Raw genomic sequence first — 22,783 nt, 5'->3', positions numbered from 1 at the left:
CTCCTGGCCCAGGGATACCCAGGGTGATGGGTTGGAGCAGGTTACCATGGCAACGTGTGCTCTCCCCTGGAGACAGCCTTTTATCCCACTGCCACTCATACAAAATGAGTCCTTATCTTGAGTTCCTTGCCTTTTTTTTTTTTCCCCTCCTCTTTTTATTTTTTTTTTCCCTGTGAAGTTGGAAAGAGCTAGTAGGAGGCACTGCAGTCTGAGGGCTTTCAAACCTTGGCGACAGTCACCCTGTGCAAGAGTGGCAGTGTGCAGCCCTGTGTGGGCATACTTGTGGGCAGCTGTGGACAGCAGTGAACGCGGTGGTGATGGTGAGCAGAGTGTCTGCAGGCTGTGCTGCCTGCTGGGACAGACCATTCCCAGGCTCTTCCACCTCTGCCACACTGTGGCCCAGGTTTCAACCTTCACCTCAAGACCCTCCAGAACTGTGCCCTCTCTCTTCAGTCACCTCAGCTACATAAGCATCCCAACAGCAGCTCTTGGGCTGTGTGTCTTCTCCTGCCACCTTCCCCTGGGCTCCCAGTGCTCCTCAGAATGGCTTACACTGCTGAGACTGTTAAGCCACTTCCTCCTCTGGTCTTTTCCTGATGACCCATTTCTGCTGTGCCAATCAAACATTTCTAGATGGAAGCTTCAGATCCTTACTCTCTCCCTTTATCTTAGAAAACAGAAAACAAGAACACACAGTATTTTTTTTCATGCTGTGTATTCGTTTCCACAGACATGCTACAACTTCGATAACTTTGCCTTTCTCTGTGCTCTCCTGCCCATTTCCACTAGTTCTGCACTGTGGCTGAGGTGCTTTTGTTGGCTCCTCAGTGGCAGGCTGGATGTGTTTGGTTTGAACTAGAGGATGCTCTGCACTGGTGATGAGAGTGAGGTGAAGTGGCTGAATGTACTCATGGCTGCATGCAGAAGGCAGATCAGCATGGGCACACCTGGCTCTGTATGCACAGGTGGGGTGCCTGGCTGTCTGGAGCTAGGCCTGGCTGTCTGTGTGTGCTGGGATCAGAAGGAGTCAGTGAGTGTGTATGTGTGCGTATGTGTGTGTGTGTGTATACAGAAGGCTGTGTCTCAGCCTGTGCAAGGAGTTCTCTGTGTGAGTGTCAGCTGACAGCTCTGGACTTGGCAAGGACCAAAAAGAGGGACACTGTTCCCTGGTAGCATGTTAGAGTGATACAAGTATCTCTTCACCTTTAAAAGTGAGAAAGGAAGCCTCCCCCTGGCTGTTGTCATCTCCTAGGGACCTTCCCTCCACTGTGATGTGCTCTCAGCAGCATTAGCTTGTAGCAATGGGCAGTAACTTGCTCTCATCCAATAGCAGTGACCCTCACAGTGAGGTATGGATGCTTCTGGTGCTCTGCTCCTCACACAAACTTCCACCGATCTGCTCTCACTGTTTGCAGAGAGCTCTTGACAGGATGCAGGATGACTCAGGACTTAAGCTGAGAGGATGACACAGGTTCCCAGAAGGTGCCAGCTGACTCCGCAGCAGGCACATGTGAGGGAAGCTCTGTGCAAGGGTATGAGGCACAGCAAGCACTCGAGGTCTGACTCTACTTTATTTGTCTGAGAGGGCCCAAGGGTGAAAGAGCACAATATGGACCTGGGGCAGAGGAACAGAAATTGAGCCAGGTGCCCTGACCACCCTCCCCCGCCCCCAGAAGCATGTTGTACTACTTGGGTAAGTGGAGCAATAGCACAGTCTCTTTGTCTGTGGAGATGTGTTTTGGGAAGGCCCCATGCTTGACTGCTCTCAGGTACCTTTGTTCATTGCTGTCCTTTCCTTCCTGGAAGAGTTTCATGCCACGGAAGAGATTTGTTTTTGCTCTTCGTGTTCGCCTTCTGTATCACCCATGAGCGGCTGCCTCTTCTTCAGCTCCCGGTGGTACTTGGCCATGAGGGAGGCATAGATGCAGCCATAAGCAGCTGCCACCACCATCATGATGCACACAATGCCACAGACCACCCCTGCAATGATCACAGTGCCGATGGCCCGGCGCACGCTCACCGGCCTGTACCGCTGCTTCTGAGGGCACCCCACGCTGGGCTCCACCTCTGCTTCTGAGCCAGACTTCGATTTGGTAGGAGCTGGGCTTCCTTTAGTGCAGGGTGGGCCAGTATTGTCCAGCACTGTAGAGCTGTTCTCGTCATCCAGCTGGGAGCAGTAGTTAAACATCTCCATGGGCACCATTCTCATGTCTTTCCCTTTCAGCTCCTTGGGCAGGGTACATGCCAGCTGGTCGATTTTTCCACCTGTCCCAACAGATACAACAGGAGTGAACCACAGCTTCACCCTGATACAGTGACAGCAAGTGACCCTCAAGTGAGCTCAGTTCCTAGCATTCCACTCACACCTGCTAAGGATTTGCCCTACATCATTAAGACATAGCAGCAGGGTGCAACAGGCTCTGCTCAGCTGCACCCTGTGATAAGACAAGAGGCAATGGATGGAAACTACAGCACAGGAGGTTCCACCTCAGCATGAAGAGGAACTTCTTTATTGTGAGGGTCCCAAAGCACTGGAACAGGCTGCCCAGAGAGGTTGTGGAATCTCCTTCTCTGGAGACTTTCAAGACCTATCTGGATGTGTTCCTGTGTGACCTGTGCTGGATTCTATGGTCCTGCTCTGGCAGGGGGTTGGACTCGATGATCTCCAGAGGGCCCTTCCAACCCCTAACATCCTGTGAGCCTGTAATTATGGTTATAATTATGGAACTGCTTTAATATATAGCAGTGGGGCTAAAAAAATGTAATCTCTCATGAATGAATACATTGCTGAGTGGAGAGAGTATTCAGAGAGCCTCTCCCATACCCAAAGATATTCGTGATCTAGGGCAGAATGTTTCAGGAGTTCAAAGTTGACACTGAAGTCAGGAGGTCCAGCAGACCTTCCCCTCCCCACCTACCATGTCCTGCCAGATCCATGGTGCTTATCAAATAGGGAGGAATGGCTGTGCTTCCCATGCACTGGGCAGAAAGAACTCGTGTGGTTTCCTTTAAAAAGATTGTTTTGCCTAACTTGGAGACATTTTGCATGCTTTAGCCTTCCACAGCTGAAACAGCTTCAGCTAGGGGATGTGGCTGGGATGCTTCTGCCCAGGTTGAATTTAACAGTGGAGTTCATGGTGCACAATACCTACATAGACATCTTTCAGGCCAAAACATGCAAACCCTCTGAAACTGTCTCTGAAGTCAGCCTCACACTGTTTAGTAAGTTATGTAAGTGTCAGTAGAACCATTTTAGAAAAGGAGAAATCAAAGCCAAAAGCTAGGACCAGGCTGTATCTTCTCAAAATAACAACAGGCACCCAGCCCCATCTTCTACCAACTGATCCATCCCCACTCCCTGCAAGTAGTGACAGATGTTGAAACAATGCTTGGACGAGTCTGGGCACTTTCTTTGGGGGGATGGGGAGAAACATTAACTCTGTGTGCTTCCTATTGACTCTGTTGTATGAAAGTCAGAGTATCACAGTATCACAGTATTTCAGAGGTTGGAAGGGACCTCCAGACATCATCCAGTCCAACCCCCCTGCCAAAGCAGCATCACCCAGGGTAGTCCACACAGGAATGCATCCAGGTGGGGTTGGAAAGTCTCCAGAGAAGGAGACTCCACAACCCCTCTGGGGAGCCTGTTCCAGGGCTCTGTCACCCTCACACTAAAGAAGTTTCTCCTCATATTGAGCTGAAATCTTCTATGCTCAAGTTTGAACCCATTGTTCCTTGTCTTGTCACTGTGAACCAACCAAAAGAGCCTGGCCCTCTCCACTTGACACCCACCCCTCAGATACTGATAGACATTGATCAGATCCCCTCTCAGCCTTCTCTTCTCCACAATAAACAGCCCCAGGGCTCTCAGGGGCTTCACAGGGGAGATGCTCAAGTCCCCTAAGCATCCTCATGGCTCTAAGTCAAGAAAGAAAACAAATTAAAGGGGGGAGGGGGGATGGAAAGAGAGAGGGAAGTGGCACTCCTCCGCTTGTTTGGTTCTGCTCACACAAATGCATATTTCTGACTGCAGCATAGCCATAGGCAGGGATCATCTCTTAGCAGCATGGCTGTGATCAGCAGGGATGTGACAGCTGACTGTTGCTATCCACATGATTTGAGACCCTTTCCTACTCAGTGGCTCCAACAGCAGAAGATCAGGCCTTCAATCAGCATTCCTGCAAAATGTGCCATTTTTCTGGGAGCTGCAGCTCCTCAAACCATCTCCTCCTGTCAGCATCCCTCCTAAGTGAGAAGGACCTTTCCAGCCTGCTGTATTTTGAGGGAAAGCTGCAAACACAAACTTGCCCCCAAAAAAAAAAAAGAAAGGTGCTTCGTTTGAAGTGACAGTTTTCTAGCCAGTCTGACTTGGGGCCTGGCTTGTTAATTGGAGCTTTGGTTTGGGTTTGCCAATGTTGGTTGCAGTATTTTACAGCTGCAGTATTTTACTTATGAGGAGAGCCTGAGGGAGCTGAGGGCTCTGTAGCTTGGGGAAGAGGAGACTAAGGGCTGACCTCATTCATGTTGATGAAGATGTGCAGGGTGAGTGCCCAGAGGCTGGAGCCAGGCTCTGCTGGATGATGCCCAATGCCAGCACAAGGGGCAGTGGTGGAAGCTGAGGCATAGGAAGTTCCATGGAAAAATGAGGAAACGTTTTTTCCCCATGAGGGTGAGAGAAGCCTGGAACAGGCTGCCCAGGGGGCTGTGGAGTCTCCCTCTCTGGAGATATTCCAAACCTACCTGGCTGTGTTCCTGTGTGATCTGCTCTAGGTGATTCTGCTCTGGCAGGGAGGTTGGACTGGATGAGCTTTTGAGGTCCCTTCCAATCACCACATTCTGTGATTCTGTGAACATTCTGAGATTTTCCCTAAGTGGCTCTGTGTCCTATGGATCTTCTGCTGAAAGCAAATCCAGTGCTTTACAGCCAAATCTGGCTTTTAGTTCTCCCATGGGGTGGTCATTTTCAAGTGTGAAAATAATCTCTTCTCTTTAGGTAGAAGGGGTGAAGAGAATTCCTAATCTTAAAATTTCAATGTTTGAGAGAAATTCTTTGCTCTGCCAAAGAAACAACCAAAAGCCATAATCTTTCAGATTAGAAACAAAACAAGGAAATGAAACATGTGAGGCTGTGGAGGACTTCTCAGCCTAGCAGTGCTGCTGTGGGAAGGTGCAATGGCACTAAACTATCTCCTAGCATTGCAGCAGAGCCTTCATGCTCCTTGGCTGAAATCTGGCATCCAGGTCAGCCTGACCTGACAGATATATCTGCTTCTGGTTCTTCTCTGCCTGCCTTTGTCTGTCTTTCCACGGCAGACCAGCACCTCAGCCCCTGGCTGCCGCTGCCCCAGCACCTACCTCTGTAGGAGAACCATTCCATCCAGTGCTTGAAGTCTCGCAGGTTGCAGTCACACTCCCAGGGGTTATCCCCCACCTGGAGTTGCTGTAGGCTGGTTAGTGGTTCAAAGGTCACCCTGTCCAGGCTCTGCAGGCGATTGGACTTGAGCGAGAGGGAGCGGAGAGCAGGCAGGTCGTCGAAGATGCCCGAGGGTATCTGGGCCAGGCCATTGATGGAGAGATCCAGCTGGCGCAGCAGGGCCGTGTGCTGTAGCAGGTCCTTGTCCAGGGCCCGGATGCTGTTGTTCCGCAGCTGGAGCTCTGTGAGGTTCCCCAGGTCGCTGAAGATATTCTGAGGGAGCTGGTCCAAGAAATTGTTGGATAGATCCAGCCTCTGTAGGGCAGAGAGGTTGGAAAACACTGCTCCTGGCAAGATGCTGAGTTTGTTGTTGAGAAAGAGGAAGGTCCTGGTGTTTGTGGGGATGTCTGAGGGGATGGAAGAGAGGCCCAAGCCACTACAGTCCACTTCCAGGCTGCCACTGTTACACTTGCAGGAGGAAGGACAAGCAAAGAAGGACTCAGCAGCACATAGCGATAGCCAACAACCAAGCACTGGTAGGTGAAAAGCAGGGGAGAGAGAGTGCAAGTATTAGAGAAGTGCTTTGCTTCCCCATCCTCAGCACTGCCTTCCCACCCTCACCACTGCCTTCCCACCCTCACCACTGCCTTCCCATCCTCACCACTGCCTTTCCACCCTCACCACTGCCTTCCCACACTCACCACTGCCTTCCCACCCTCACCACTGCCTTCCCACCCTCACCAGAGCCTTCCCACCCTCACCACTGCCTTCCCATCCTCACCTCTGCCTTCCCACCCTCACCACTGCCTTCCCATCCTCACCACTGCCTTCCCATCCTCACCACTGCCTTCCCATCCTCACCAGCGCCTTCCCATCCTCACCACTGCCTTCCCACCCTCACCACTGCCTTCCCATCCTCACCACTGCATTCCCATCCTCATCAGAGCCTTCCCATCCTCACCACTGCCTTCCCACCCTCACCAGCACCTTCCCATCCTCAGCACTGCCTTCCCACCCTCACCACTGCCTTCCCACCCTCACCACTGCCTTCCCATCCTCACCACTGCATTCCCACCCTCACCACAGCCTTCCCATCCTCACCACTGCCTTCCCATCCTCACCTCTGCCTTCCCACCCTCACCACTGCCTTCCCATCCTCACCACTGCCTTCCCACCCTCACCAGAGCCTTCCCATCCTTACCACTGCCTTCCCATCCTCACCACTGCCTTCCCACCCTCACCACTGCCTTCCCATCCTCACCAGCGCCTTCCCATCCTTACCACTGCCTTCCCATCCTCACCACTGCCTTCCCACCCTCACCACTGCCTTCCCATCCTCACCAGCGCCTTCCCACCCTCACCACTGCCTTCCCATCCTCACCAGCGCCTTCCCATCCTTACCACTGCCTTCCCACCCTCACCACTGCCTTCCCATCCTCACCACTGCCTTCCCACCCTCACCACTGCCTTCCCATCCTCACCAGCGCCTTCCCATCCTTACCACTGCCTTCCCATCCTCACCACTGCCTTCCCACCCTCACCACTGCCTTCCCATCCTCACCAGCGCCTTCCCATCCTTACCACTGCCTTCCCACCCTCACCACTGCCTTCCCATCCTCACCACTGCCTTCCCACCCTCACCACTGCCTTCCCATCCTCACCACTGCCTTCCCATCCTCACCAGCGCCTTCCCAGCCTCACCACTGCCTTCCCACCCTCACCACTGCCTTCCCAGCTTCACCACTGCTTTCCCATCCTCACCACTGCTTTCCCACCTTCAGCAATGCTTTCCCACCCCCAGCACTCCTTCCCCACCCTCACAACTGCTTTCCCATCCTCACCCATCACTGACTTGAGCACAGCTCTGGCTGCAGTATGACCCTCACAGTGGAACTGTGCCACAATGCCCTGCAGTGTGATGAGCTTCCTCATAGCTGCATTCCTGTATTGCTGAGCTGCACCCTGGCAGCATGATTTTCCTCTTAGCTTTTTTTTTTTTTTTAATGAGCAAGAGAGTAAATATCCCTCCAGCTTCACAAGGAAGTTAGAATAGTGCATCCCAGAGGACTTTGCTGCCAGATACTAGAGCACTGGCACCTGTCAGGGGTGAGTGGAAAAGATAGCTGTGGGAAGTGTCACCTCTGATAAAGGACAGCTCTTTCTAAGTAGGGCTGAGAGAGGAGGGACTGGTATATATTTAAGAAGTTCTATTTATTTATTTATTTATTTATTTATTTATTTATTTCAGAAATAGACATGTTCATGAAAAGCTTTTAAGAAGCATGAAAACAAAGCAACCTACACCTCAGTGGCACTCCTGCAGTTTGAATTCTAATCTTTTGTGATAAATCAGACTGGGATCTAAGCTGGTCCCTAAATCAGGGTATTGTTTGCTTTCTATAACTACAATGTGTTGCATGGGCCTCCTGATAAAAGGCTTCTTTATTAATTAGATTACATCACAAAGGAATGGCCAAGAAAGCTGTTAAAAAGTAACAAGGAGACCCTAAGCCACTGTGCACTTGGTACTTGCCATTGCTCTCAGCTTCTGAATCCCACAGCACAACTCCACAAGTATCTCCTCTGACCAAAACCTCCCATAGCAATGGAGATGGGGGGGAAATTGCAGGCTGGCAGTTGAAGAAAGAGGTGTTAAGGAAAAGGTTAGCACACATCCCCTGTCTCCTGAAATGTCTGAGAAGTGATGTTGGACAAGCCAAAAACCAGCATTTTTTAGAGGTGTTGTGGATCACCATTGCAGGCGTGGGTCTGGATCCCGTGAATGGCATCAGGGCACTACATACCAACCCTTCCTGGCAACCAGTGGATTACTTAAAACAACTCTCATTTCTGTGCCAAAGAAACCTCAGCAACAAGGAGGAAAGTTTTGTGCCTTCTGTCATTAGAGGAGTGGGAGTAGTGTTTAAGCAGACTGTGTAAAACATTTGTGTTCTTTGTCTTCGTTCCTTTGTGGCACTGGGATGAGTTTCTTCAATGTGGAAAGCAAATTCAGCCCTCCTGATGATTTTTAAGGTGTCAAGCTTGATCATCTGACTAAAACTGCATATCATGCCTGGTCCTCTCCCTTCACCCGTTTTCTTCAGAGAACACAGCCACCACGGGTTGGTAAAGTCTTTTAGGGGGTGAAGAGTAGCAGAAGTGGATGCATTTATTGCTTTGCCATTCTTTCCTGGACTGGAAACCAAATTGTTCTGTCCAGATTGTTTGTTGGGGTTTTTTTTCCCCAAAGAATGTACAAGCAGGTGTTCTGTTTCTTAACACCAAAGGAATTGTGAAAGCACTACTATAGGAAAGGGAGAGGTGGAGAACTGTGCTCTGGAGCAGCTCTGCTTGGAACAGCTCTGCAGTCAGCCACACTCTGCCTCTCCTGCCTCATTGCATTCTCTAGAGCTTAGTCTGATCCATAGCCCATTTTTTCGTAGCCACTTGGCTTCTGTCACTGATGCTGCCTTCATACTTCATCCCTGCACAGGGCCTGTTTGTGTTCCCAGTAATCCCTGTTGGCACTGGCAGATTTTTGGACTGGTAGCCTAAGGAGAACTACACAGTTTGGATCCATATGGCCTAAGGTATATGACTTCATTAAGGACCAAAGGATATGTGTTCAGAGAGAGTGTCTCAGCTCTTTTTTATTTCATCAGCTCTTTTTTATTTTATCCACCTTGCACAATCCCTTCATGAATTGTTTTCTGTCCTGCAGCTGAGATCTCAGGTTTACCTCAGCCTAGGTACAGCAAATCCTTGTGATTTTTAATGATAATTATGGATCCTTATGGTGAGATGTCTTTAGCTGAGCTCCTCTCTGCTTTCTTATCTTGCAAAGATTGGGGTCAACAGCAGAGACTGCCTTGAGAGCAGATCAGAAGCTGCAGACTGGCACAGTGCAAGCACTGTCTGATATTTAATTCCATTCAGTATACAGCATGCTCTTGTTGTAGGCAAAGAATTAAAAGAATGGGAGCTAGAGTGGGGAAGGGAGAGAGCCATGAGTCACTCAAGTGACCCTGCCTTTTCCTGGATGCTTAACAAAGGTACAGTGTTAATAATAGATTGGCAGCTATGAGGATGAGATAACATTGTACAGCAATAAAGGCAAGAGCAGACTGTATGTAATGCTATACAGGTGGCAGTCTGTTCAGGACTTTGCTCTCACAATGCCTACCTGCCACTGGCCCTGGCTGGGTTGTTATGAGGTTCCACCAGAATGCAAGCTGGCAGTGGCTGGGGTAGGATCAAAGCCTCAGGCAGCTGGCTGTGGTTATGTTCAGGAGCAGGATTCATGCCAAGTTTCTGCAGCCATGTAGAACATGCCAAAAAATGTCTTGTTGCTACACATATATTTCTTTATGCTCTTGGAAATGTTTTACTAAAATAAAAGAGAGAAGGGGCTGCTTCAATTTTCAGTCTCTGAGTCCAAGGAATTCTTCACGCTGATGAGGATGCAGTGCTACAGGGAAGAGAGGCAAAGAAGCAATAGACAGAACCCGAAGCTGTCTTCCAACCCTGTGGAAGGATGAGGAATATGTGGGTTTAGTGTTAGGGGAAGATGAAGTTACTTTTCAGGGTGTTTGGTGACTCTAGTAGGTGGCAGAAAGCTGATCCAGGTGTATCAGATTAAGACAAGACTCAGTAGAATTCCTTCTCAATAATTTATACAGCAGTATAGTCTGTGAGGATAGATTACAAAGATGCTTGTCTTCTGGAAAAGGAAATCATTCCCCCAGCCCCATATTTGATCAAGGGGCAGGAACAAGGGAAACCACAGACCTGCTCAGCTACTAGGCATGCAGCAGTGATGGACACTCTCCAAGGGCTCCCTGTCCTCTGCTGCAGTCTCCAGATGCTTCTCCAAAGTTCAGGTACATTCCCTGAAGCCCCACATCACCTTAGCAGTCTCTGCTCTGTGCTCAGGGATACTGTCCCAGGTGCCTTGATCCACTGGGAAGATGCACAAGGCTGAACTTCTACAATTTCATTTAAAAGAGATCTTCTTTATTTACTCTTTGATTTTCACTACATGTGGCAGTGCCCAGTAGGAGAATTCTGCATTTGCATCCTGCATTCCTCTCTAAAATCTGTCATGACTTCTGCTTTGAAGAGCTGGGACCCTTGCCCAGCAGCCTGCACATAAATTCCTACCACAGAGAGGAGTCTGCAGCTTCTGGGATGCCTGTAGGAGACCTGTTTGGAGTGGACTTTTGTGCAGTGGATTCTGTCTCACTGTTTCTCACTTGCCAGACCCACTGGAATTCAGAAGCAATCATCACTCACTGTCCCACTTCAAGCCCATCTTCAGCTTCAGCATCTCACTCTCCCTCCCAGCTAGCCTGGCCTCTAAAGGAATCAGGAATTAGTTCAAACATCTCCATTCTTAGCTGTCCCTCTCCCCTATTCTTACCCCTGATGTGACCTATTTTCTTTCCACTCCCTTGACAAACAGGATCACCATACTTAGTACCTGAGTAGGCATTACTTACGACAAGCCTCTTGCCACCTCATGAGGAACCTGCTTCTCCACCGGTGGCCAGAACTTGTAGGCAGCATGGTTGTCTTCTCCAGCGTGTCTTCACATCCACCAGCCAGCCTGGCACCCAGCCCCAAAGGCAGGAGGAATGATCTTGTAGTCTGCCTGCCAGGTCCTGGTTGGGGAGAGCAGAGCAGAGCAGCTTCAGTTCCCTCGCTGCAGAACGCCGAGCTGGACTCATTGCTGTCCTTTCCCTTCCCTCTACTAGAGTTTTGCCTTTGAGGCATCAACTCCGCTTTGGAGGACAGATAAAAGGTGTTTCAAGAGGCACATCATGATGAAGGCACAAGTTAATTCACTTTGAACCTCCTAGTGCAGAAAGAAGGCCTGATTCACCTAAGTGCCAAAGAGACAAGCTCGTGTCGAGGGCCTGCAATGGTAGCTGTGGCAGCCTCATGCTCAAGGTTAACCTGGTGCATTGCTGAGGTGACACTGCCAGGGCAGCAGACTCCAGCTGATTCCCTCTCACTTTTATGCAGGCTGGTACCACCTGGGCATCCTCTTTTCACGGACAGGCTCAGATTCACTGAGGTCTGGGCACCAGCAGCTGCCAAGCTACTTCTCTCTGCCCCATGTTCTCTAGCAGAGCTTCCTTTCTGGTTTAAGGGGAAAAGGATGTAGTGGCTTTGGTTTGAGGGGAAAAGGATGTGGTGGCTCTGGTTTAAGGGGGAAAGGATGTGGTGGCTCTGTTTAAGGGGAAAAGAATGCAGTGGCTTTGGTTTGAGGGGAAAATGATGTGGTGGCTCTGTTTAAGGGGAAAAGGATATGGTGGCTCTGTTTAAGGGGAAAAGGATATGGTGGCTCTGTTTCAGGGAAAAGGATGTGGTGGCTCTGTCTAAGGGAAAAGGATGTGGTGGCTCTGTTTAAGGGGAAAAGGATATAGTGGCTCTGTTTAAGGGGAAAAGGATACAGTGGCTCTGTTTAAGGGAAAAGGATACGGTGGCTCTGTTTAAGGGGAAAAGGATATAGTGGCTCTGTTTAAGGGGAAAAGGATATGGTGGCTCTGTTTAAGGGAAAAGGATGTGGTGGCTCTGTTTAAGGGGAAAAGGATATAGTGGCTCTGTTTAAGGGAAAAGGATATAGTGGCTCTGTTTAAGGGAAAAGGATGTGGTGGCTCTGTTTAAGGGGAAAAGGATATAGTGGCTCTGTTTAAGGGGAAAAGGATATAGTGGCTCTGTTTAAGGGGAAAAGGATATGGTGGCTCTGTTTAAGGGAAAAGGATGTGGTGGCTCTGTTTAAGGGGAAAAGGATATAGTGGCTCTGTTTAAGGGAAAAGGATGTGGTGGCTCTGTTTAAGGGAAAAGGATATAGTGGCTCTGTTTAAGGGGAAAAGGATATGGTGGCTCTGTTTAAGGGGAAAAGGATATGGTGGCTCTGTTTAAGGGAAAAGGATGTGGTGGCTCTGTTTAAGGGGAAAAGGATATAGTGGCTCTGTTTAAGGGGAAAAGGATATGGTGGCTCTGTTTAAGGGAAAAGGATGTGGTGGCTCTGTTTAAGGGGAAAAGGATATAGTGGCTCTGTTTAAGGGAAAAGGATGTGGTGGCTCTGTTTAAGGGGAAAAGGATATAGTGGCTCTGTTTAAGGGGAAAAGGATATGGTGGCTCTGTTTAAGGGAAAAGGATGTGGTGGCTCTGTTTAAGGGGAAAAGGATATAGTGGCTCTGTTTAAGGGGAAAAGGATATGGTGGCTCTGTTTAAGGGAAAAGGATGTGGTGGCTCTGTTTAAGGGGAAAAGGATATAGTGGCTCTGTTTAAGGGGAAAAGGATATGGTGGCTCTGTTTAAGGGGAAAAAGATGTGGTGGGTAGAGCAGGGCTGAGCATAGCACAGCTTCAGCTTGGGGATTTTACGCTGCAGCAACTGCAGTAGCTGAGGACTGAGCCAGCCTCAGAGGAGAAGAGAGGACCTGGGGCGGGGGAGGCTGAGTGGGAGTGTTGAAAAGAGAGGAATTACATCTCAATTAGAAGAAGGAAAAATGCTCCATCTAATTAGAAACCCAAGGACCGTAAACTCTCCCTTGACACTAAGTGACTGACAACAGGTTCAAACTTCCTTCCCACTTCCCTTTCAGATACAGACAAGCAGGGAAAGGAGAGACACTGTGGGCCTTCTTTGTCCCCCTTGCTTGCTCTCTGATGTGCCACCCACCGTTGCAGTGGCAGAGAGATGGACAAATTTCAGCCAGGGTATAGAAATAAGCCATCCTCCATCCCTCTGAGGGGCTCTGGCAACATCCAGGGCCATTATTTTCATTGGGTGCTGCACTCCCACCGGGACACTCTCCCCACACACGTGCCAGCTGCTTCCCCTCCCCCAGGTCCCCATGACTGACTTATTTTATGTGGGAATGTAAATGACCAGGAAATATTTAACTTAGCGTCTCAATGAGAATGATGAGCAGGTTCAGCGCCCTCACCAGTACATTTTGCAAGGCTGTTTAGATCATTTACCCAAATGCCAGTGCAGCAAACAGATTAATACCTCTCACGGCACTGAAATTCATCCGACCTTCACCTGCTGCAGGTCCCTGAATAAAGCCCTTTCTCTGCAGTCCCTGCTGAAGGAGAAGCCACAAGAGATAGCTGTCCCCAGTCAGTGCTTGCACTCACCCTGGCTGAGAAGGAGACTCTCAGCATTCCCTGTATCAGTGCCTCCATTCTAAATTCCACCCCTGGAGTCTCCTGACCCTGGATGTCAGCACCGACAAGGAGGACAAGAAACCACAAGCACTTACCTGGAGGGGCTCTGCTCACAGCCACTTCCACCCGACTCCCCCGGGCACTGCCCAGTTACAGCCTCTTCTGTCCCTCTCCCTCCTTGACTTTCACTCCCCAGCAGCAGGCTCTCCGTGTGCTCTATTTAACTCCCTACAGCACAGGCATAAATGGCAGAGCTAAGCTGACAGGCACAGAGCCTTATCTGCCCACTGGATAGCTCCAAATCCTGCTGCCGAATCATTGTGTCCTTGCTCTTAGCATCAGGGGCTGCCTGCCACGCTCTAGCTTTCCTTCTTGCCCACCCTCACTCCATCTAACTTTGTCAGGGTTATAGATAGCTCTGTTCCTTGTGCTCCTGCCTTTTGGCTCTGTTTTGTAACACCCCATCTGTATCAGCTGGCTTGGCTCCAATCAGGGGGGGCTAAGCTTTCCAAAAACAAAACCAAAAGAGCTTCCTTGGGTGCTTGGTGACACAGCTTCCCTCTGAGGTGTCCCCTCAGCTCAGGCTCCCACTCAGGCTATGCTCTAGTTTCTCCCCTACCCTGCTCGCTGCTCTGTACCACTCAGCCACTCCATCCCCAGGTGACAGTGAGGGGCTGGGAGCAGAACCAGCATACCTGGGCTCAAGGGTGGTGGCAGGGTCACAGAATCACAGAATCAACCAGGTTGGAAGAGACCTCCAAGATCATCAAGTCCAATAAATCACCCAACCTCATCCAGTCTTAAACACCTCCAGGCATGCTGACCCCCCCACCTCCCTGGGCAGCCCATTACAATGGGTTTCTCTCCCCAGTTCCTCTACCATGGCAGGGCAGGTCCAGCTCATGCACTCCTTTCTGCCAACTTAGGGACACTTCTTTCTGCCAGGCAGAGCCAGGGCTCCAGCAGGGAGTGTGGGGTGGGAGGAGCAGCTGTGTATAAATAATCCCTTTCCCTATGTTTAGAATTTATTACAGTGCATAGTGATTAACACCTGTTCAGGCTTTAATGCTGCCTCCTGCACTGCAACATGCACCAAAGATGGAGGCACCTTGAGAACCCCCAGATTATTTTAACAGCATGTCACCCAAACACAGCACTCCCCACCCCACAGAGAGCAGCCACCCCTCATGAGCTCCCACACATGTTCCTAGGGCTCAGAAGCAGCTCTCTTCCTGTACATATGCAGACAGAGCTGCCAATCTAGCTTACATTTGCAAATCTGTGCCCAGAGTTGGGCTTGCCTATGTAGCAGGGTCTCTTCTGTGACCCATATTCATCAACATCCGTGTCTTGCACAGAACTGCCTGCCTCTCCAAGCATAGCATATGCTCAGGTGGCAGAGCAGGAGAGAGAGAATCATAGAATTGTCAGGGTTGGAAGGGACCTCAAGGATCATCCAGTTCCAACCCCCCTGCCATGGGCAGGGGCACCTCACACTACAGCAGGTTGCCCAGAGCCACATCCAGCCTGGCTGCAAAAACCTCCAGGGATGAGGCTTCCACCACCTCCCTGGGCATATAGAACAGTTCCTGACTGGTGAAGTGCAAGGAACAATGAGATTCTGCATTTATACCCTGAAGAAGTATGTTTATGGAGAATTTTTGATTCCAGCCATCCAGAAAAAAAAAAAACAAAAACTAAACAATTTCTTCCATGCATCTATTGCCCATCAGCATTTTAGACCCTTGGTGATTAATATTCTGCAGCTAGGAGAGAGCAAGAAGGCAGAGAGGATTTTTGAGAGGTTCCTTTTTAAAGGTTTTCTCTGACTTATCTTGAATTCTGACTTAATTAGCTGGTTTAGTGGGGCCCAAGAGATGCCTTCTTCTCTGCAAAGTGCCAGGCCAACTGGTCTCACTGCCAGTGGAGCACTGGGAAGTCTGTAATCCTGGGGCAGCTGGCACTTCCCCACACCTCAACACTTTCCAGAGCACCACCAAATCTGGCTGGATGCTTTCAGCCTGACAGCTGGGGACTTTCCCAGCAGTGAGGACTTTGCAAGAATCACAGAATCAGTCACAGAATCACAGAATGTTAAGGGCTGGAAGGGACCTCAAAAACTAATCCAGTCCAACCCCTGCTGCCAGAGCAGAGTGACCTGGAGCAGATCACATAGGAACACATCCAGGTGGGGTTTGAATGTCTCCAGAGAAGGAGACTCCACAACCCACCCTAGGCAGCCTGCTCCACCTAGGAGTGCCCCCTCTGCATCCCCAGCCCAAGAGGAGAGCCACTGTGCCATCCATTCAGAACTAGCATGGCATTGTCTGGGTTTGGTGCCTCAAGGCTGATCTGCCAAGGTCTCCAAAATCCAGGTGTTAGTCTTTCTTCCAGGTTTACTGGATGGTTCCTTCTCCCTGAAGCACCATGTCAGCCAAATGCCCTGTGATCCACAGGGCATGGTTTTCAGAGCTTTCTTCCCTGTGCTTGGAATTGAATCTTTTTTCCAGCTTCTGGAGGAATGAACAGAGCAGCCTTGGGGGCTGGCCATGGCCTTTTCTTCTTGCCATTTGATATAGGACAGCAAAAGACAATTTTTTTTCGTTTCAGCTCAAAGCAACAGAATGAAATCATCCATTCCTGGCCCATGGGCTCCAGTGGCCAAAAATACACTGAGCTGAAGTGCTACTTGGACATTTGGCCTGCTGTCAGACTCTAGAGAACTCTCTAATGAGGATTCCCCTAATTAGCTTGAGCAGGGAACTTTACTGCTGGGGGGAGGGCGGATGCTAAAGAGATTGTAGTGACTCTGCTGTACTTCCCAGGGCATAAAAGCTACAACAGGCACTATCATGGTCTTGTAAGCACTGCTCAGACACCAGTAATATTTGCAGTATCACTCTCAAGCCTTAGCTTCCATAAGTCAGGACCCAAGAAGTACATGTGAGGGTGGGGAGGGTTTCAGTCTACTGTATCCACATACTGTTTTAGTAACACTTCCCAATTCTGTGACACCTTCTATCCAAAGCTTTCCATCTGCTTTACAAATGGCTCTTGCCATAGCTGTAGGTGGTGGTAATGTGATGTTGTGTTTAGTGACCCCCACAAGGAAGGCTGAGGTCCTAGCTAGTAGTGTCTCTGCTCTAGGGAGGTGGATAGAGCTACCCCGTTCTCCAGACAGGGACACTGAGGCTGGAGGGACAAATGACTGTGTCACCAGGTTGAGTCACAGTCAGAAACACAGCCCAGCAACCTCTGTCTCTGATTATCTCTCCCAGTCCTCTTTGCTAACCCTTGGATCATGGCTCAGGGATCAGACTCAGTTAACAGCCTGGCTTAAGGAGCATTGGCAGGGCATGTGGGTGACCTACATTAGAAAAGGGTAGATAACAGAGACTGCAACAGATGCCAGCCAGAAATTAACAGGAAGTACACACAGACACTCATCCCTCCCCAACACTCTCCTCCACAAGTGGTGGCAAAGCCTCTTTCCCCTTTCCAGGGCTGAATTGCTTCAGCCTTTATCAAGAAAGCAGGAGAGTAAGGGACAGCATGGAGGACACTTTAAGGAAGGGTAGGGGACAGCATGGAGACCCTTTAAGAAGAGTAGGGGACAGCGTGGAGACCCTTTGAGGAAGAGTAGGGGACAGCATGGAGACACTAAGGAAGGGTAGGGGACAGCATGGAGACATTTAAGGAAGAGTAAGGGACAGCATGGAGACACTAAGGAAAAGGACAGCATGGAGACATTTAAGGAAGAGTAGGGGAGAGAATGGAGACATTTAAGGAAGAGTAAGGGACAGCATGGAGACACTAAGGAAAAGGACAGCATGGAGACATTTAAGGAAGAGTAGGGGAGAGAATGGAGACACTTTAAGGAAGAGTAGGGGACAGCATGGAGAACACTTTAAGGAAGAGTAGGGGACAGCATGGAGACATTTAAGGAAGAGTAGGGGACAGCATGGAGGACACTTTAAGGAGGTTTTCTTTTTTTACTCCTCTTCTGGTTGCATTTAGGATTCCTTTTTACTACCATCACCCATAATGTAGGTACCCCAGAGCCCAGTGTTTAAAACATTTTGTTCTATGTTTGCTTCTTCCTGGAGGTGTTTAAGCAGTTCGTGGACCTGGCACTTAGGGACATGGTTTAGTGCTGACCCTTCAGTGCTGGGTCAAGGGTTGGACTGGCTGAGCTTGGAGGTCTCTTCCAACCAGATATTTTTTGTCATTCTGTGATTTATTTATTGCAGGAGGAGAGGGCAGGGAGACATGGCAGCATGGGTTGTCATTGCAGCAGTTTAAGGTTCATGAAGTGACATGGCTGATGATTCCTAGTAGGAAATCCTGATCCTGGCAGTACCACAAGTGGGTTTAGATGGCATGAAGATGATGCCTATTCTTGGTGCCCTAAGAGACCAAGGTCATTCTAGCAAATTATTGACCACAAGAGGTCACCTTGTGCCAGTAGCAGCTCTTCATTTGTTGTTTGTTTGGACAGCAAAAGCGTCCATAGGTGGGAGCCAGGCTCAGCAGCACTGCAGGCACATGGAGGGTGTGTCACTGCCCTAGTGAGTTTCTAAGCTTAGTAGCTGGGGGCTTCATTTCCAGCACTTCCTGATTTATTAACACCTCTTCAGGATTCATTAGTGCTGTGCTCATACAACTGACAGAAAGCCCATTTAAAATTCACCCTAGAACCCCTAGTGCAGAAGGAATGGTGCTGCTGTCTGACAGCTAAGAAAAACATCACACACAGGAAGTTGTACAGCAAAGTAGAAAGTGTGCAACACCCACTTGGTGTTGCAAGGGACTCTGCCAGATTCTTGACTTGGTATGAATTAAAACCTGGCCCTGTTCTCTGGGATGTGAAGAGGTCAGAAAGCTTCTGATCTCTGGAATGAAAATGTGTAGGCACCTCTGAAATGCAAAATGTGATTGGTGTTAACAAATCTTACCCCCAAGCCCCTTCAAGAAACATCAACTTTATCCCCATTTTATAGTGGGGTAAATGATGATAGAGGTAACAATGGCTGCTGAGTTTGGCTGGCTGAATTTCAGCTGCACAGCCTTTGATACCTCATTAGGAGCCCACTTCAGTTCCCCACTCAAGAGTTTCCAAGCTGTCAAGTGCAGTGGATCACTTAGGCTTGTCAATGCTCTTCTGTCCTGCAGAGGTGGTTGTGGGGCTTATCAAAGTCACACAGAATAAAGGTATTTTGGCCAGGCTTTCCCAGAGTTTCCTGGCAGGCCTGTGGCAAAAGCAGGAGAGAAGGCAGCTGTCTTGATTCCTCATCCCATACCTTAACCAGGAAACATTGTTTGCATCCCAAGTGTCCCTGACCAATGCACGAGAGTCAGAGATGTTGGAGGGATTAGGAAGACCAAAGACATCAGGCCTCATCACACCCTCTGAGAAAGCACAAAGCATCCAAAGGGGAGCCAGGGAAAGCAGCACTGGGAAAGACCTAGCCAGCTGTGGAGAGGTGGGATTCCTTGGGAAGCTGTGGAAGCAGCTGGGGAGGCTGGGATACCCAACACGGGAGTGACAGGAAAGTCCCAGCATAGTCAGAGTGTGGCATATGGAGGAGGAGGCCCAGAGCAGCAGCAGGAGGAGAGCTGAGAGGGTAGGTGCCAGGAAGAAATGCAGCCATGTGTGTGTCAGCAGCTTCTCCAAGTGTTACTGAACATGGCAGACCACGTGCAGGCTTCCTCCGTGCGAAAGCGAGGCAGCTGAGGGGGAGAGCGGCTGAGGCAGTGGGAGAGGGGCTCAGAGGAGGAACATGTGAGCTGGCTGCCCAGTTTCCTCCTCTTTTCTGCTTGCCACAGAGTGGTGGTTTTGCTCTTCTCACACTGCTGGCAAAAACTGGTAACTGAATGAGATGTGGAGGGGGGTTCTACATGAAGGCTGAGATAACATTTTCAGATCCAGCTGGGAACAGTTGGTTGTAGGTGGTGGCTTGTCACCAGCCCTGCCAATTCTAATCCAGATCCCAATTTTTCTCCTTCTCTCAGCTGCAAAGGGCCTTCTCTACAACTTTAATTTCCTGCAGGGGTTAATCCCATTGCCAGGTGTAGCTGGGGTCCTTAATCCTTGCACTCAGCCCTTTGACAGAAGCACTGCAGCTGCTCATGACCTGACAGGTCTGAGGGAGGCACCTCTCTGCTCTCAGTTCCTCCTTTACACCCCCAAGCATCCTTCAGTTCAGTGAATGCCTCTCCCCCCTTCCTGCTGAGCCTATCCTGGGGGTGTGGATGAGTGGCACACTGCCAAGAGAGGCTCCAAGCAAAGAAGGCAGTTTGGTGGGAGAATCCTAGTTCTGTGGCACTCATTCCCCACTCCACACACAGGTATTCCCTGCACTTCTTAGTTGGATGGAGCTCCAGGTCCCAAAGGAATCTGTTGTTCTTATTTGAGTGGTGTTCAAGAAGGAGGCTATGTATGGGCCCACGTTTGTGAAAGATTCTCTGAGGACTTGGAACTTCAGTACCTTCCATGGGTCACTTAGAAGGGACAATGGATGCAGCAGAACCTTAAAAGGGAAGGTGCCAACCTCTCTGAGATGAGAGGTACGTTTCCACGCGCACAGCAGATGGAGGTATATCAATTTAGCAGCAAGATAGCAAAATGTAAAGGTTTTTTATCAACATAAGCTCTCAGTTCACAGTTCTGTCCCCAGAGTGCCAGGTCAGGCACCTGTCAGTGTGGTCAGAGTGCCAAATCAAGGGCCCTCCAGATCAACGCCAAGAAATCCTTGTAATATCTTACGAGGGCCAAGGTACTACAGCCATAAGTCTTTCTCCTTGTGATTCCTCCCTCCTAGAATCACATGAGCTTCTGCAAGCCTGGGTGATCCCATGCACACAAAATGCCCCACACCTGCTTGCTTGCCATCATGCATGTCTCTGTTAGCCCAAGAACTGACTTTGCCTTTTGTCATAGTCTGTTCTGAAATGCAGCAGCACCCCAAGCCCTCCTGGTGCTTGACTCTTCCTTTTCCTTCTGGTGGAGAAGCCAATGTGATGAAGAACTATTGCTACTTAAGCTGCTGAGAGAGTCCCTCCCTGTCTCCTACACTCAGCAGCCTGGCTTCCCTTCCCTGCCTGCCAACCTTTCTGAATCAGACCACTTGCTGCAAGGGTCAGCAGTTGCAACAGGAGGAGGGAGAGGATGTAGAAAACAGTGGGACAAGGGAAGAACTTCACTGCTGTCTCACTTCAGCAGCCTGTACCCCGAGGGTGTTCACAGGGGCAGGGATCTTCCATGCACATGCAGCAGTGGGGCAGAGCACAAGGTGCCAGCAGCAAAAACCCTCTCAGCTGTTGTCATGAGGGGATCAGTGCCCCAGCATGCACACAGCTCCTGGCACACGTCCCAGGGAAGGGCTGCCTCTCAGTGTTCACACACCATGGATTTATACTGAACTCTGGAGGAGACCTTCTGCTGCTTTGGTGAGCTGCTTAGGCCTCTTTTACTTGGTTGCCACTGTGGCATGAGCTTGGCAGTGCTGCCTGTGAGAGACTCTAGAGCTGTTCTTCCCCTTTCCCAGCGCCCCCCAGCGCCTTCCCAGAGCATTCAAGAGGGGTATCCCCATAACATCCACACAAGCTGCATGGAACCCAGGCTGCTGCCTCCATCTTCAGGGGTGCCTGAGGATCCCTGGGACACATTTATACTCTTCAGAAGCTGGGAACATCGCCCACAACTCAACAAGATGTAGTGACAACTCTCACAATCCAGAGCTCCAGCCAGGAATCATTGGATGCATCTGAGTTAGCACTCACATCGCAGCCTTGTGCTGCAGAGCTTGCTGAGCTGCGCCAGGGGAAGTTTAGGCTGGATGTGAGGAAGAAATTCTTCGCAGAAAGAGAGACTGGCCATTGGGATGGGCTGCCCAAGGAGGTGGTGGAGTCACCATCCCTGGAAGTGTTTAAAATAAGACTGGATGAGGCACTTAGTGCCATGGTTTAGTTGGTTTGATGGTGTTGGGTGATAGGTTGGACTTGATGATTTTGAAGGTCTTTTCCAACCTGGTTAATTCTGTGATTCTGTGAAGATCTTCACATTTGATGTGACTTTAGTTTTCTGGAGGCTTTGCAGCCACAGAAGAGGTACAGGTGTGGCAACATTCACATTCCATCAAAATCACTAAATGCAAACAGTGTGGAGAGCAGGCCCCACCTGCAGCTCCCCTGCCCCACAGCAAAATGGCAGCAGCAGCAGTAGCAGCACACCTTTTGGGGGAGCACCAGCAGCAGAGAGCTTCACCAGGAGTGGAAGGAGAGCCCAGGTGATAAGCGCAAATCAAATCGCCACTAACAACTCCTCTCCAGACTCAAGATGTGGTCCCACTTTTTTTATTCCTTATGTGAGGGCACAGTCCATGGGGCAGGAAGCTTCCCAGCCTCCTTGGAGTGAGAAAGAGCATGGTAGCAAGGCCTTGTCTTCAGAGTGACAGCCTTTGCTTGCAGGCAGTTATGAAGCCCAGGCTTATATGGCCCTACTGTAAATTTAGGTCTCAGTCCTTGCTGTGATGGGTGTGAGGCATTGGAGTTTACAAATAATGAGCAGCCTCTTAGTTTACCATTCACAACAAATTATGAACAGCCTCCTGGTTTACCATTCACAACAAATAATGGGCAGCCTCTTGGTTTACCATTCAGAACAAAAAGAGATGCAGAAAGTGTCCTCTTATTTGAGGTGGTTTTAATTGCCACATTATAAAAGATGCCTTTTGCCTTGCAAAGCCAAGCACTGAAATGGGAGCTGATACCTGCAGCCCCTTCATTCAACCCCTTGCACATACATATTGCCACACAATCCTTAGCTTACCCAAGCAAGTCCTGGTGTTTCTTTCCACAGGACCCTGTCCCATACTCAGTGCAAAGGACACATGATACTCAAGCTAACAAAGAGGATGTTGTAATAAACAAGGCTATTTTTACATGGTCAGCATTAAAGATTAAACCCTGGCTTTGGCAGGTGGCCACAGGCTGTACCTTCCTAATTTTGTGGGTGCTCAGCATGAGACCCCAGGGGCCATTTTGCAGAGGTGCTGAGCACTCACAGCTGGCAGCGTAGCCATCAAACTGCCGTGGTCTCAAGGACTCGATGGCACTGAGAGCCCAAAGGCTTCAAGCTCTGGTCTCATACCTGCTGCTCCTCCCTCATGTGGCTAAAAGGGAAAGCC

At 49.8% G+C, this 22,783-nt stretch overlaps 2 protein-coding genes across 2 annotated transcripts in view; one reads left to right on the top strand and one right to left on the bottom strand.

Moving 5' to 3' along the window:
- Positions 1-22,783, top strand: part of CACNA2D4 (calcium voltage-gated channel auxiliary subunit alpha2delta 4) — a 205,158-nt gene that overhangs the window by 137,124 nt on the left and 45,251 nt on the right. The window lies entirely within an intron of this gene.
- LRTM2 (leucine rich repeats and transmembrane domains 2) lies at positions 1,811-10,978 on the bottom strand. The gene is made up of 3 exons (XM_054386415.1): positions 10,912-10,978; positions 5,356-5,946; positions 1,811-2,265 (listed from the first exon to the last, which is right to left on the bottom strand). The coding sequence occupies exons 1-3, from the start codon at positions 10,976-10,978 to the stop codon at positions 1,811-1,813; spliced, it is 1,113 nt and encodes a 370-aa protein (XP_054242390.1).

This window comes from Indicator indicator, chromosome 14, assembly GCF_027791375.1.
Source record: "Indicator indicator isolate 239-I01 chromosome 14, UM_Iind_1.1, whole genome shotgun sequence".
Lineage (NCBI taxonomy): Eukaryota > Metazoa > Chordata > Aves > Piciformes > Indicatoridae > Indicator > Indicator indicator.
The sequence above is the reverse complement of the archived record's forward strand: the minus strand, read 5'-3'. Positions and strand labels throughout refer to the sequence as shown.

Excerpts from the sequence above, each read along its gene's own strand:
- LRTM2 (XM_054386415.1), bottom strand. The coding sequence starts at position 10,978 with ATGCTGCCTACAAGTTCTGGCCACCGGTGGAGAAGCAGGTTCCTCATG. Across the intron at positions 5,947-10,911 it reads GAGGTGGCAAGAGGCTTGTC|TGCTTGGTTGTTGGCTATCG; the intron begins GTAAGTAATGCC and ends TTCACCTACCAG. Across the intron at positions 2,266-5,355 it reads GGAATGGTTCTCCTACAGAG|GTGGAAAAATCGACCAGCTG; the intron begins GTAGGTGCTGGG and ends CTGTTGGGACAG.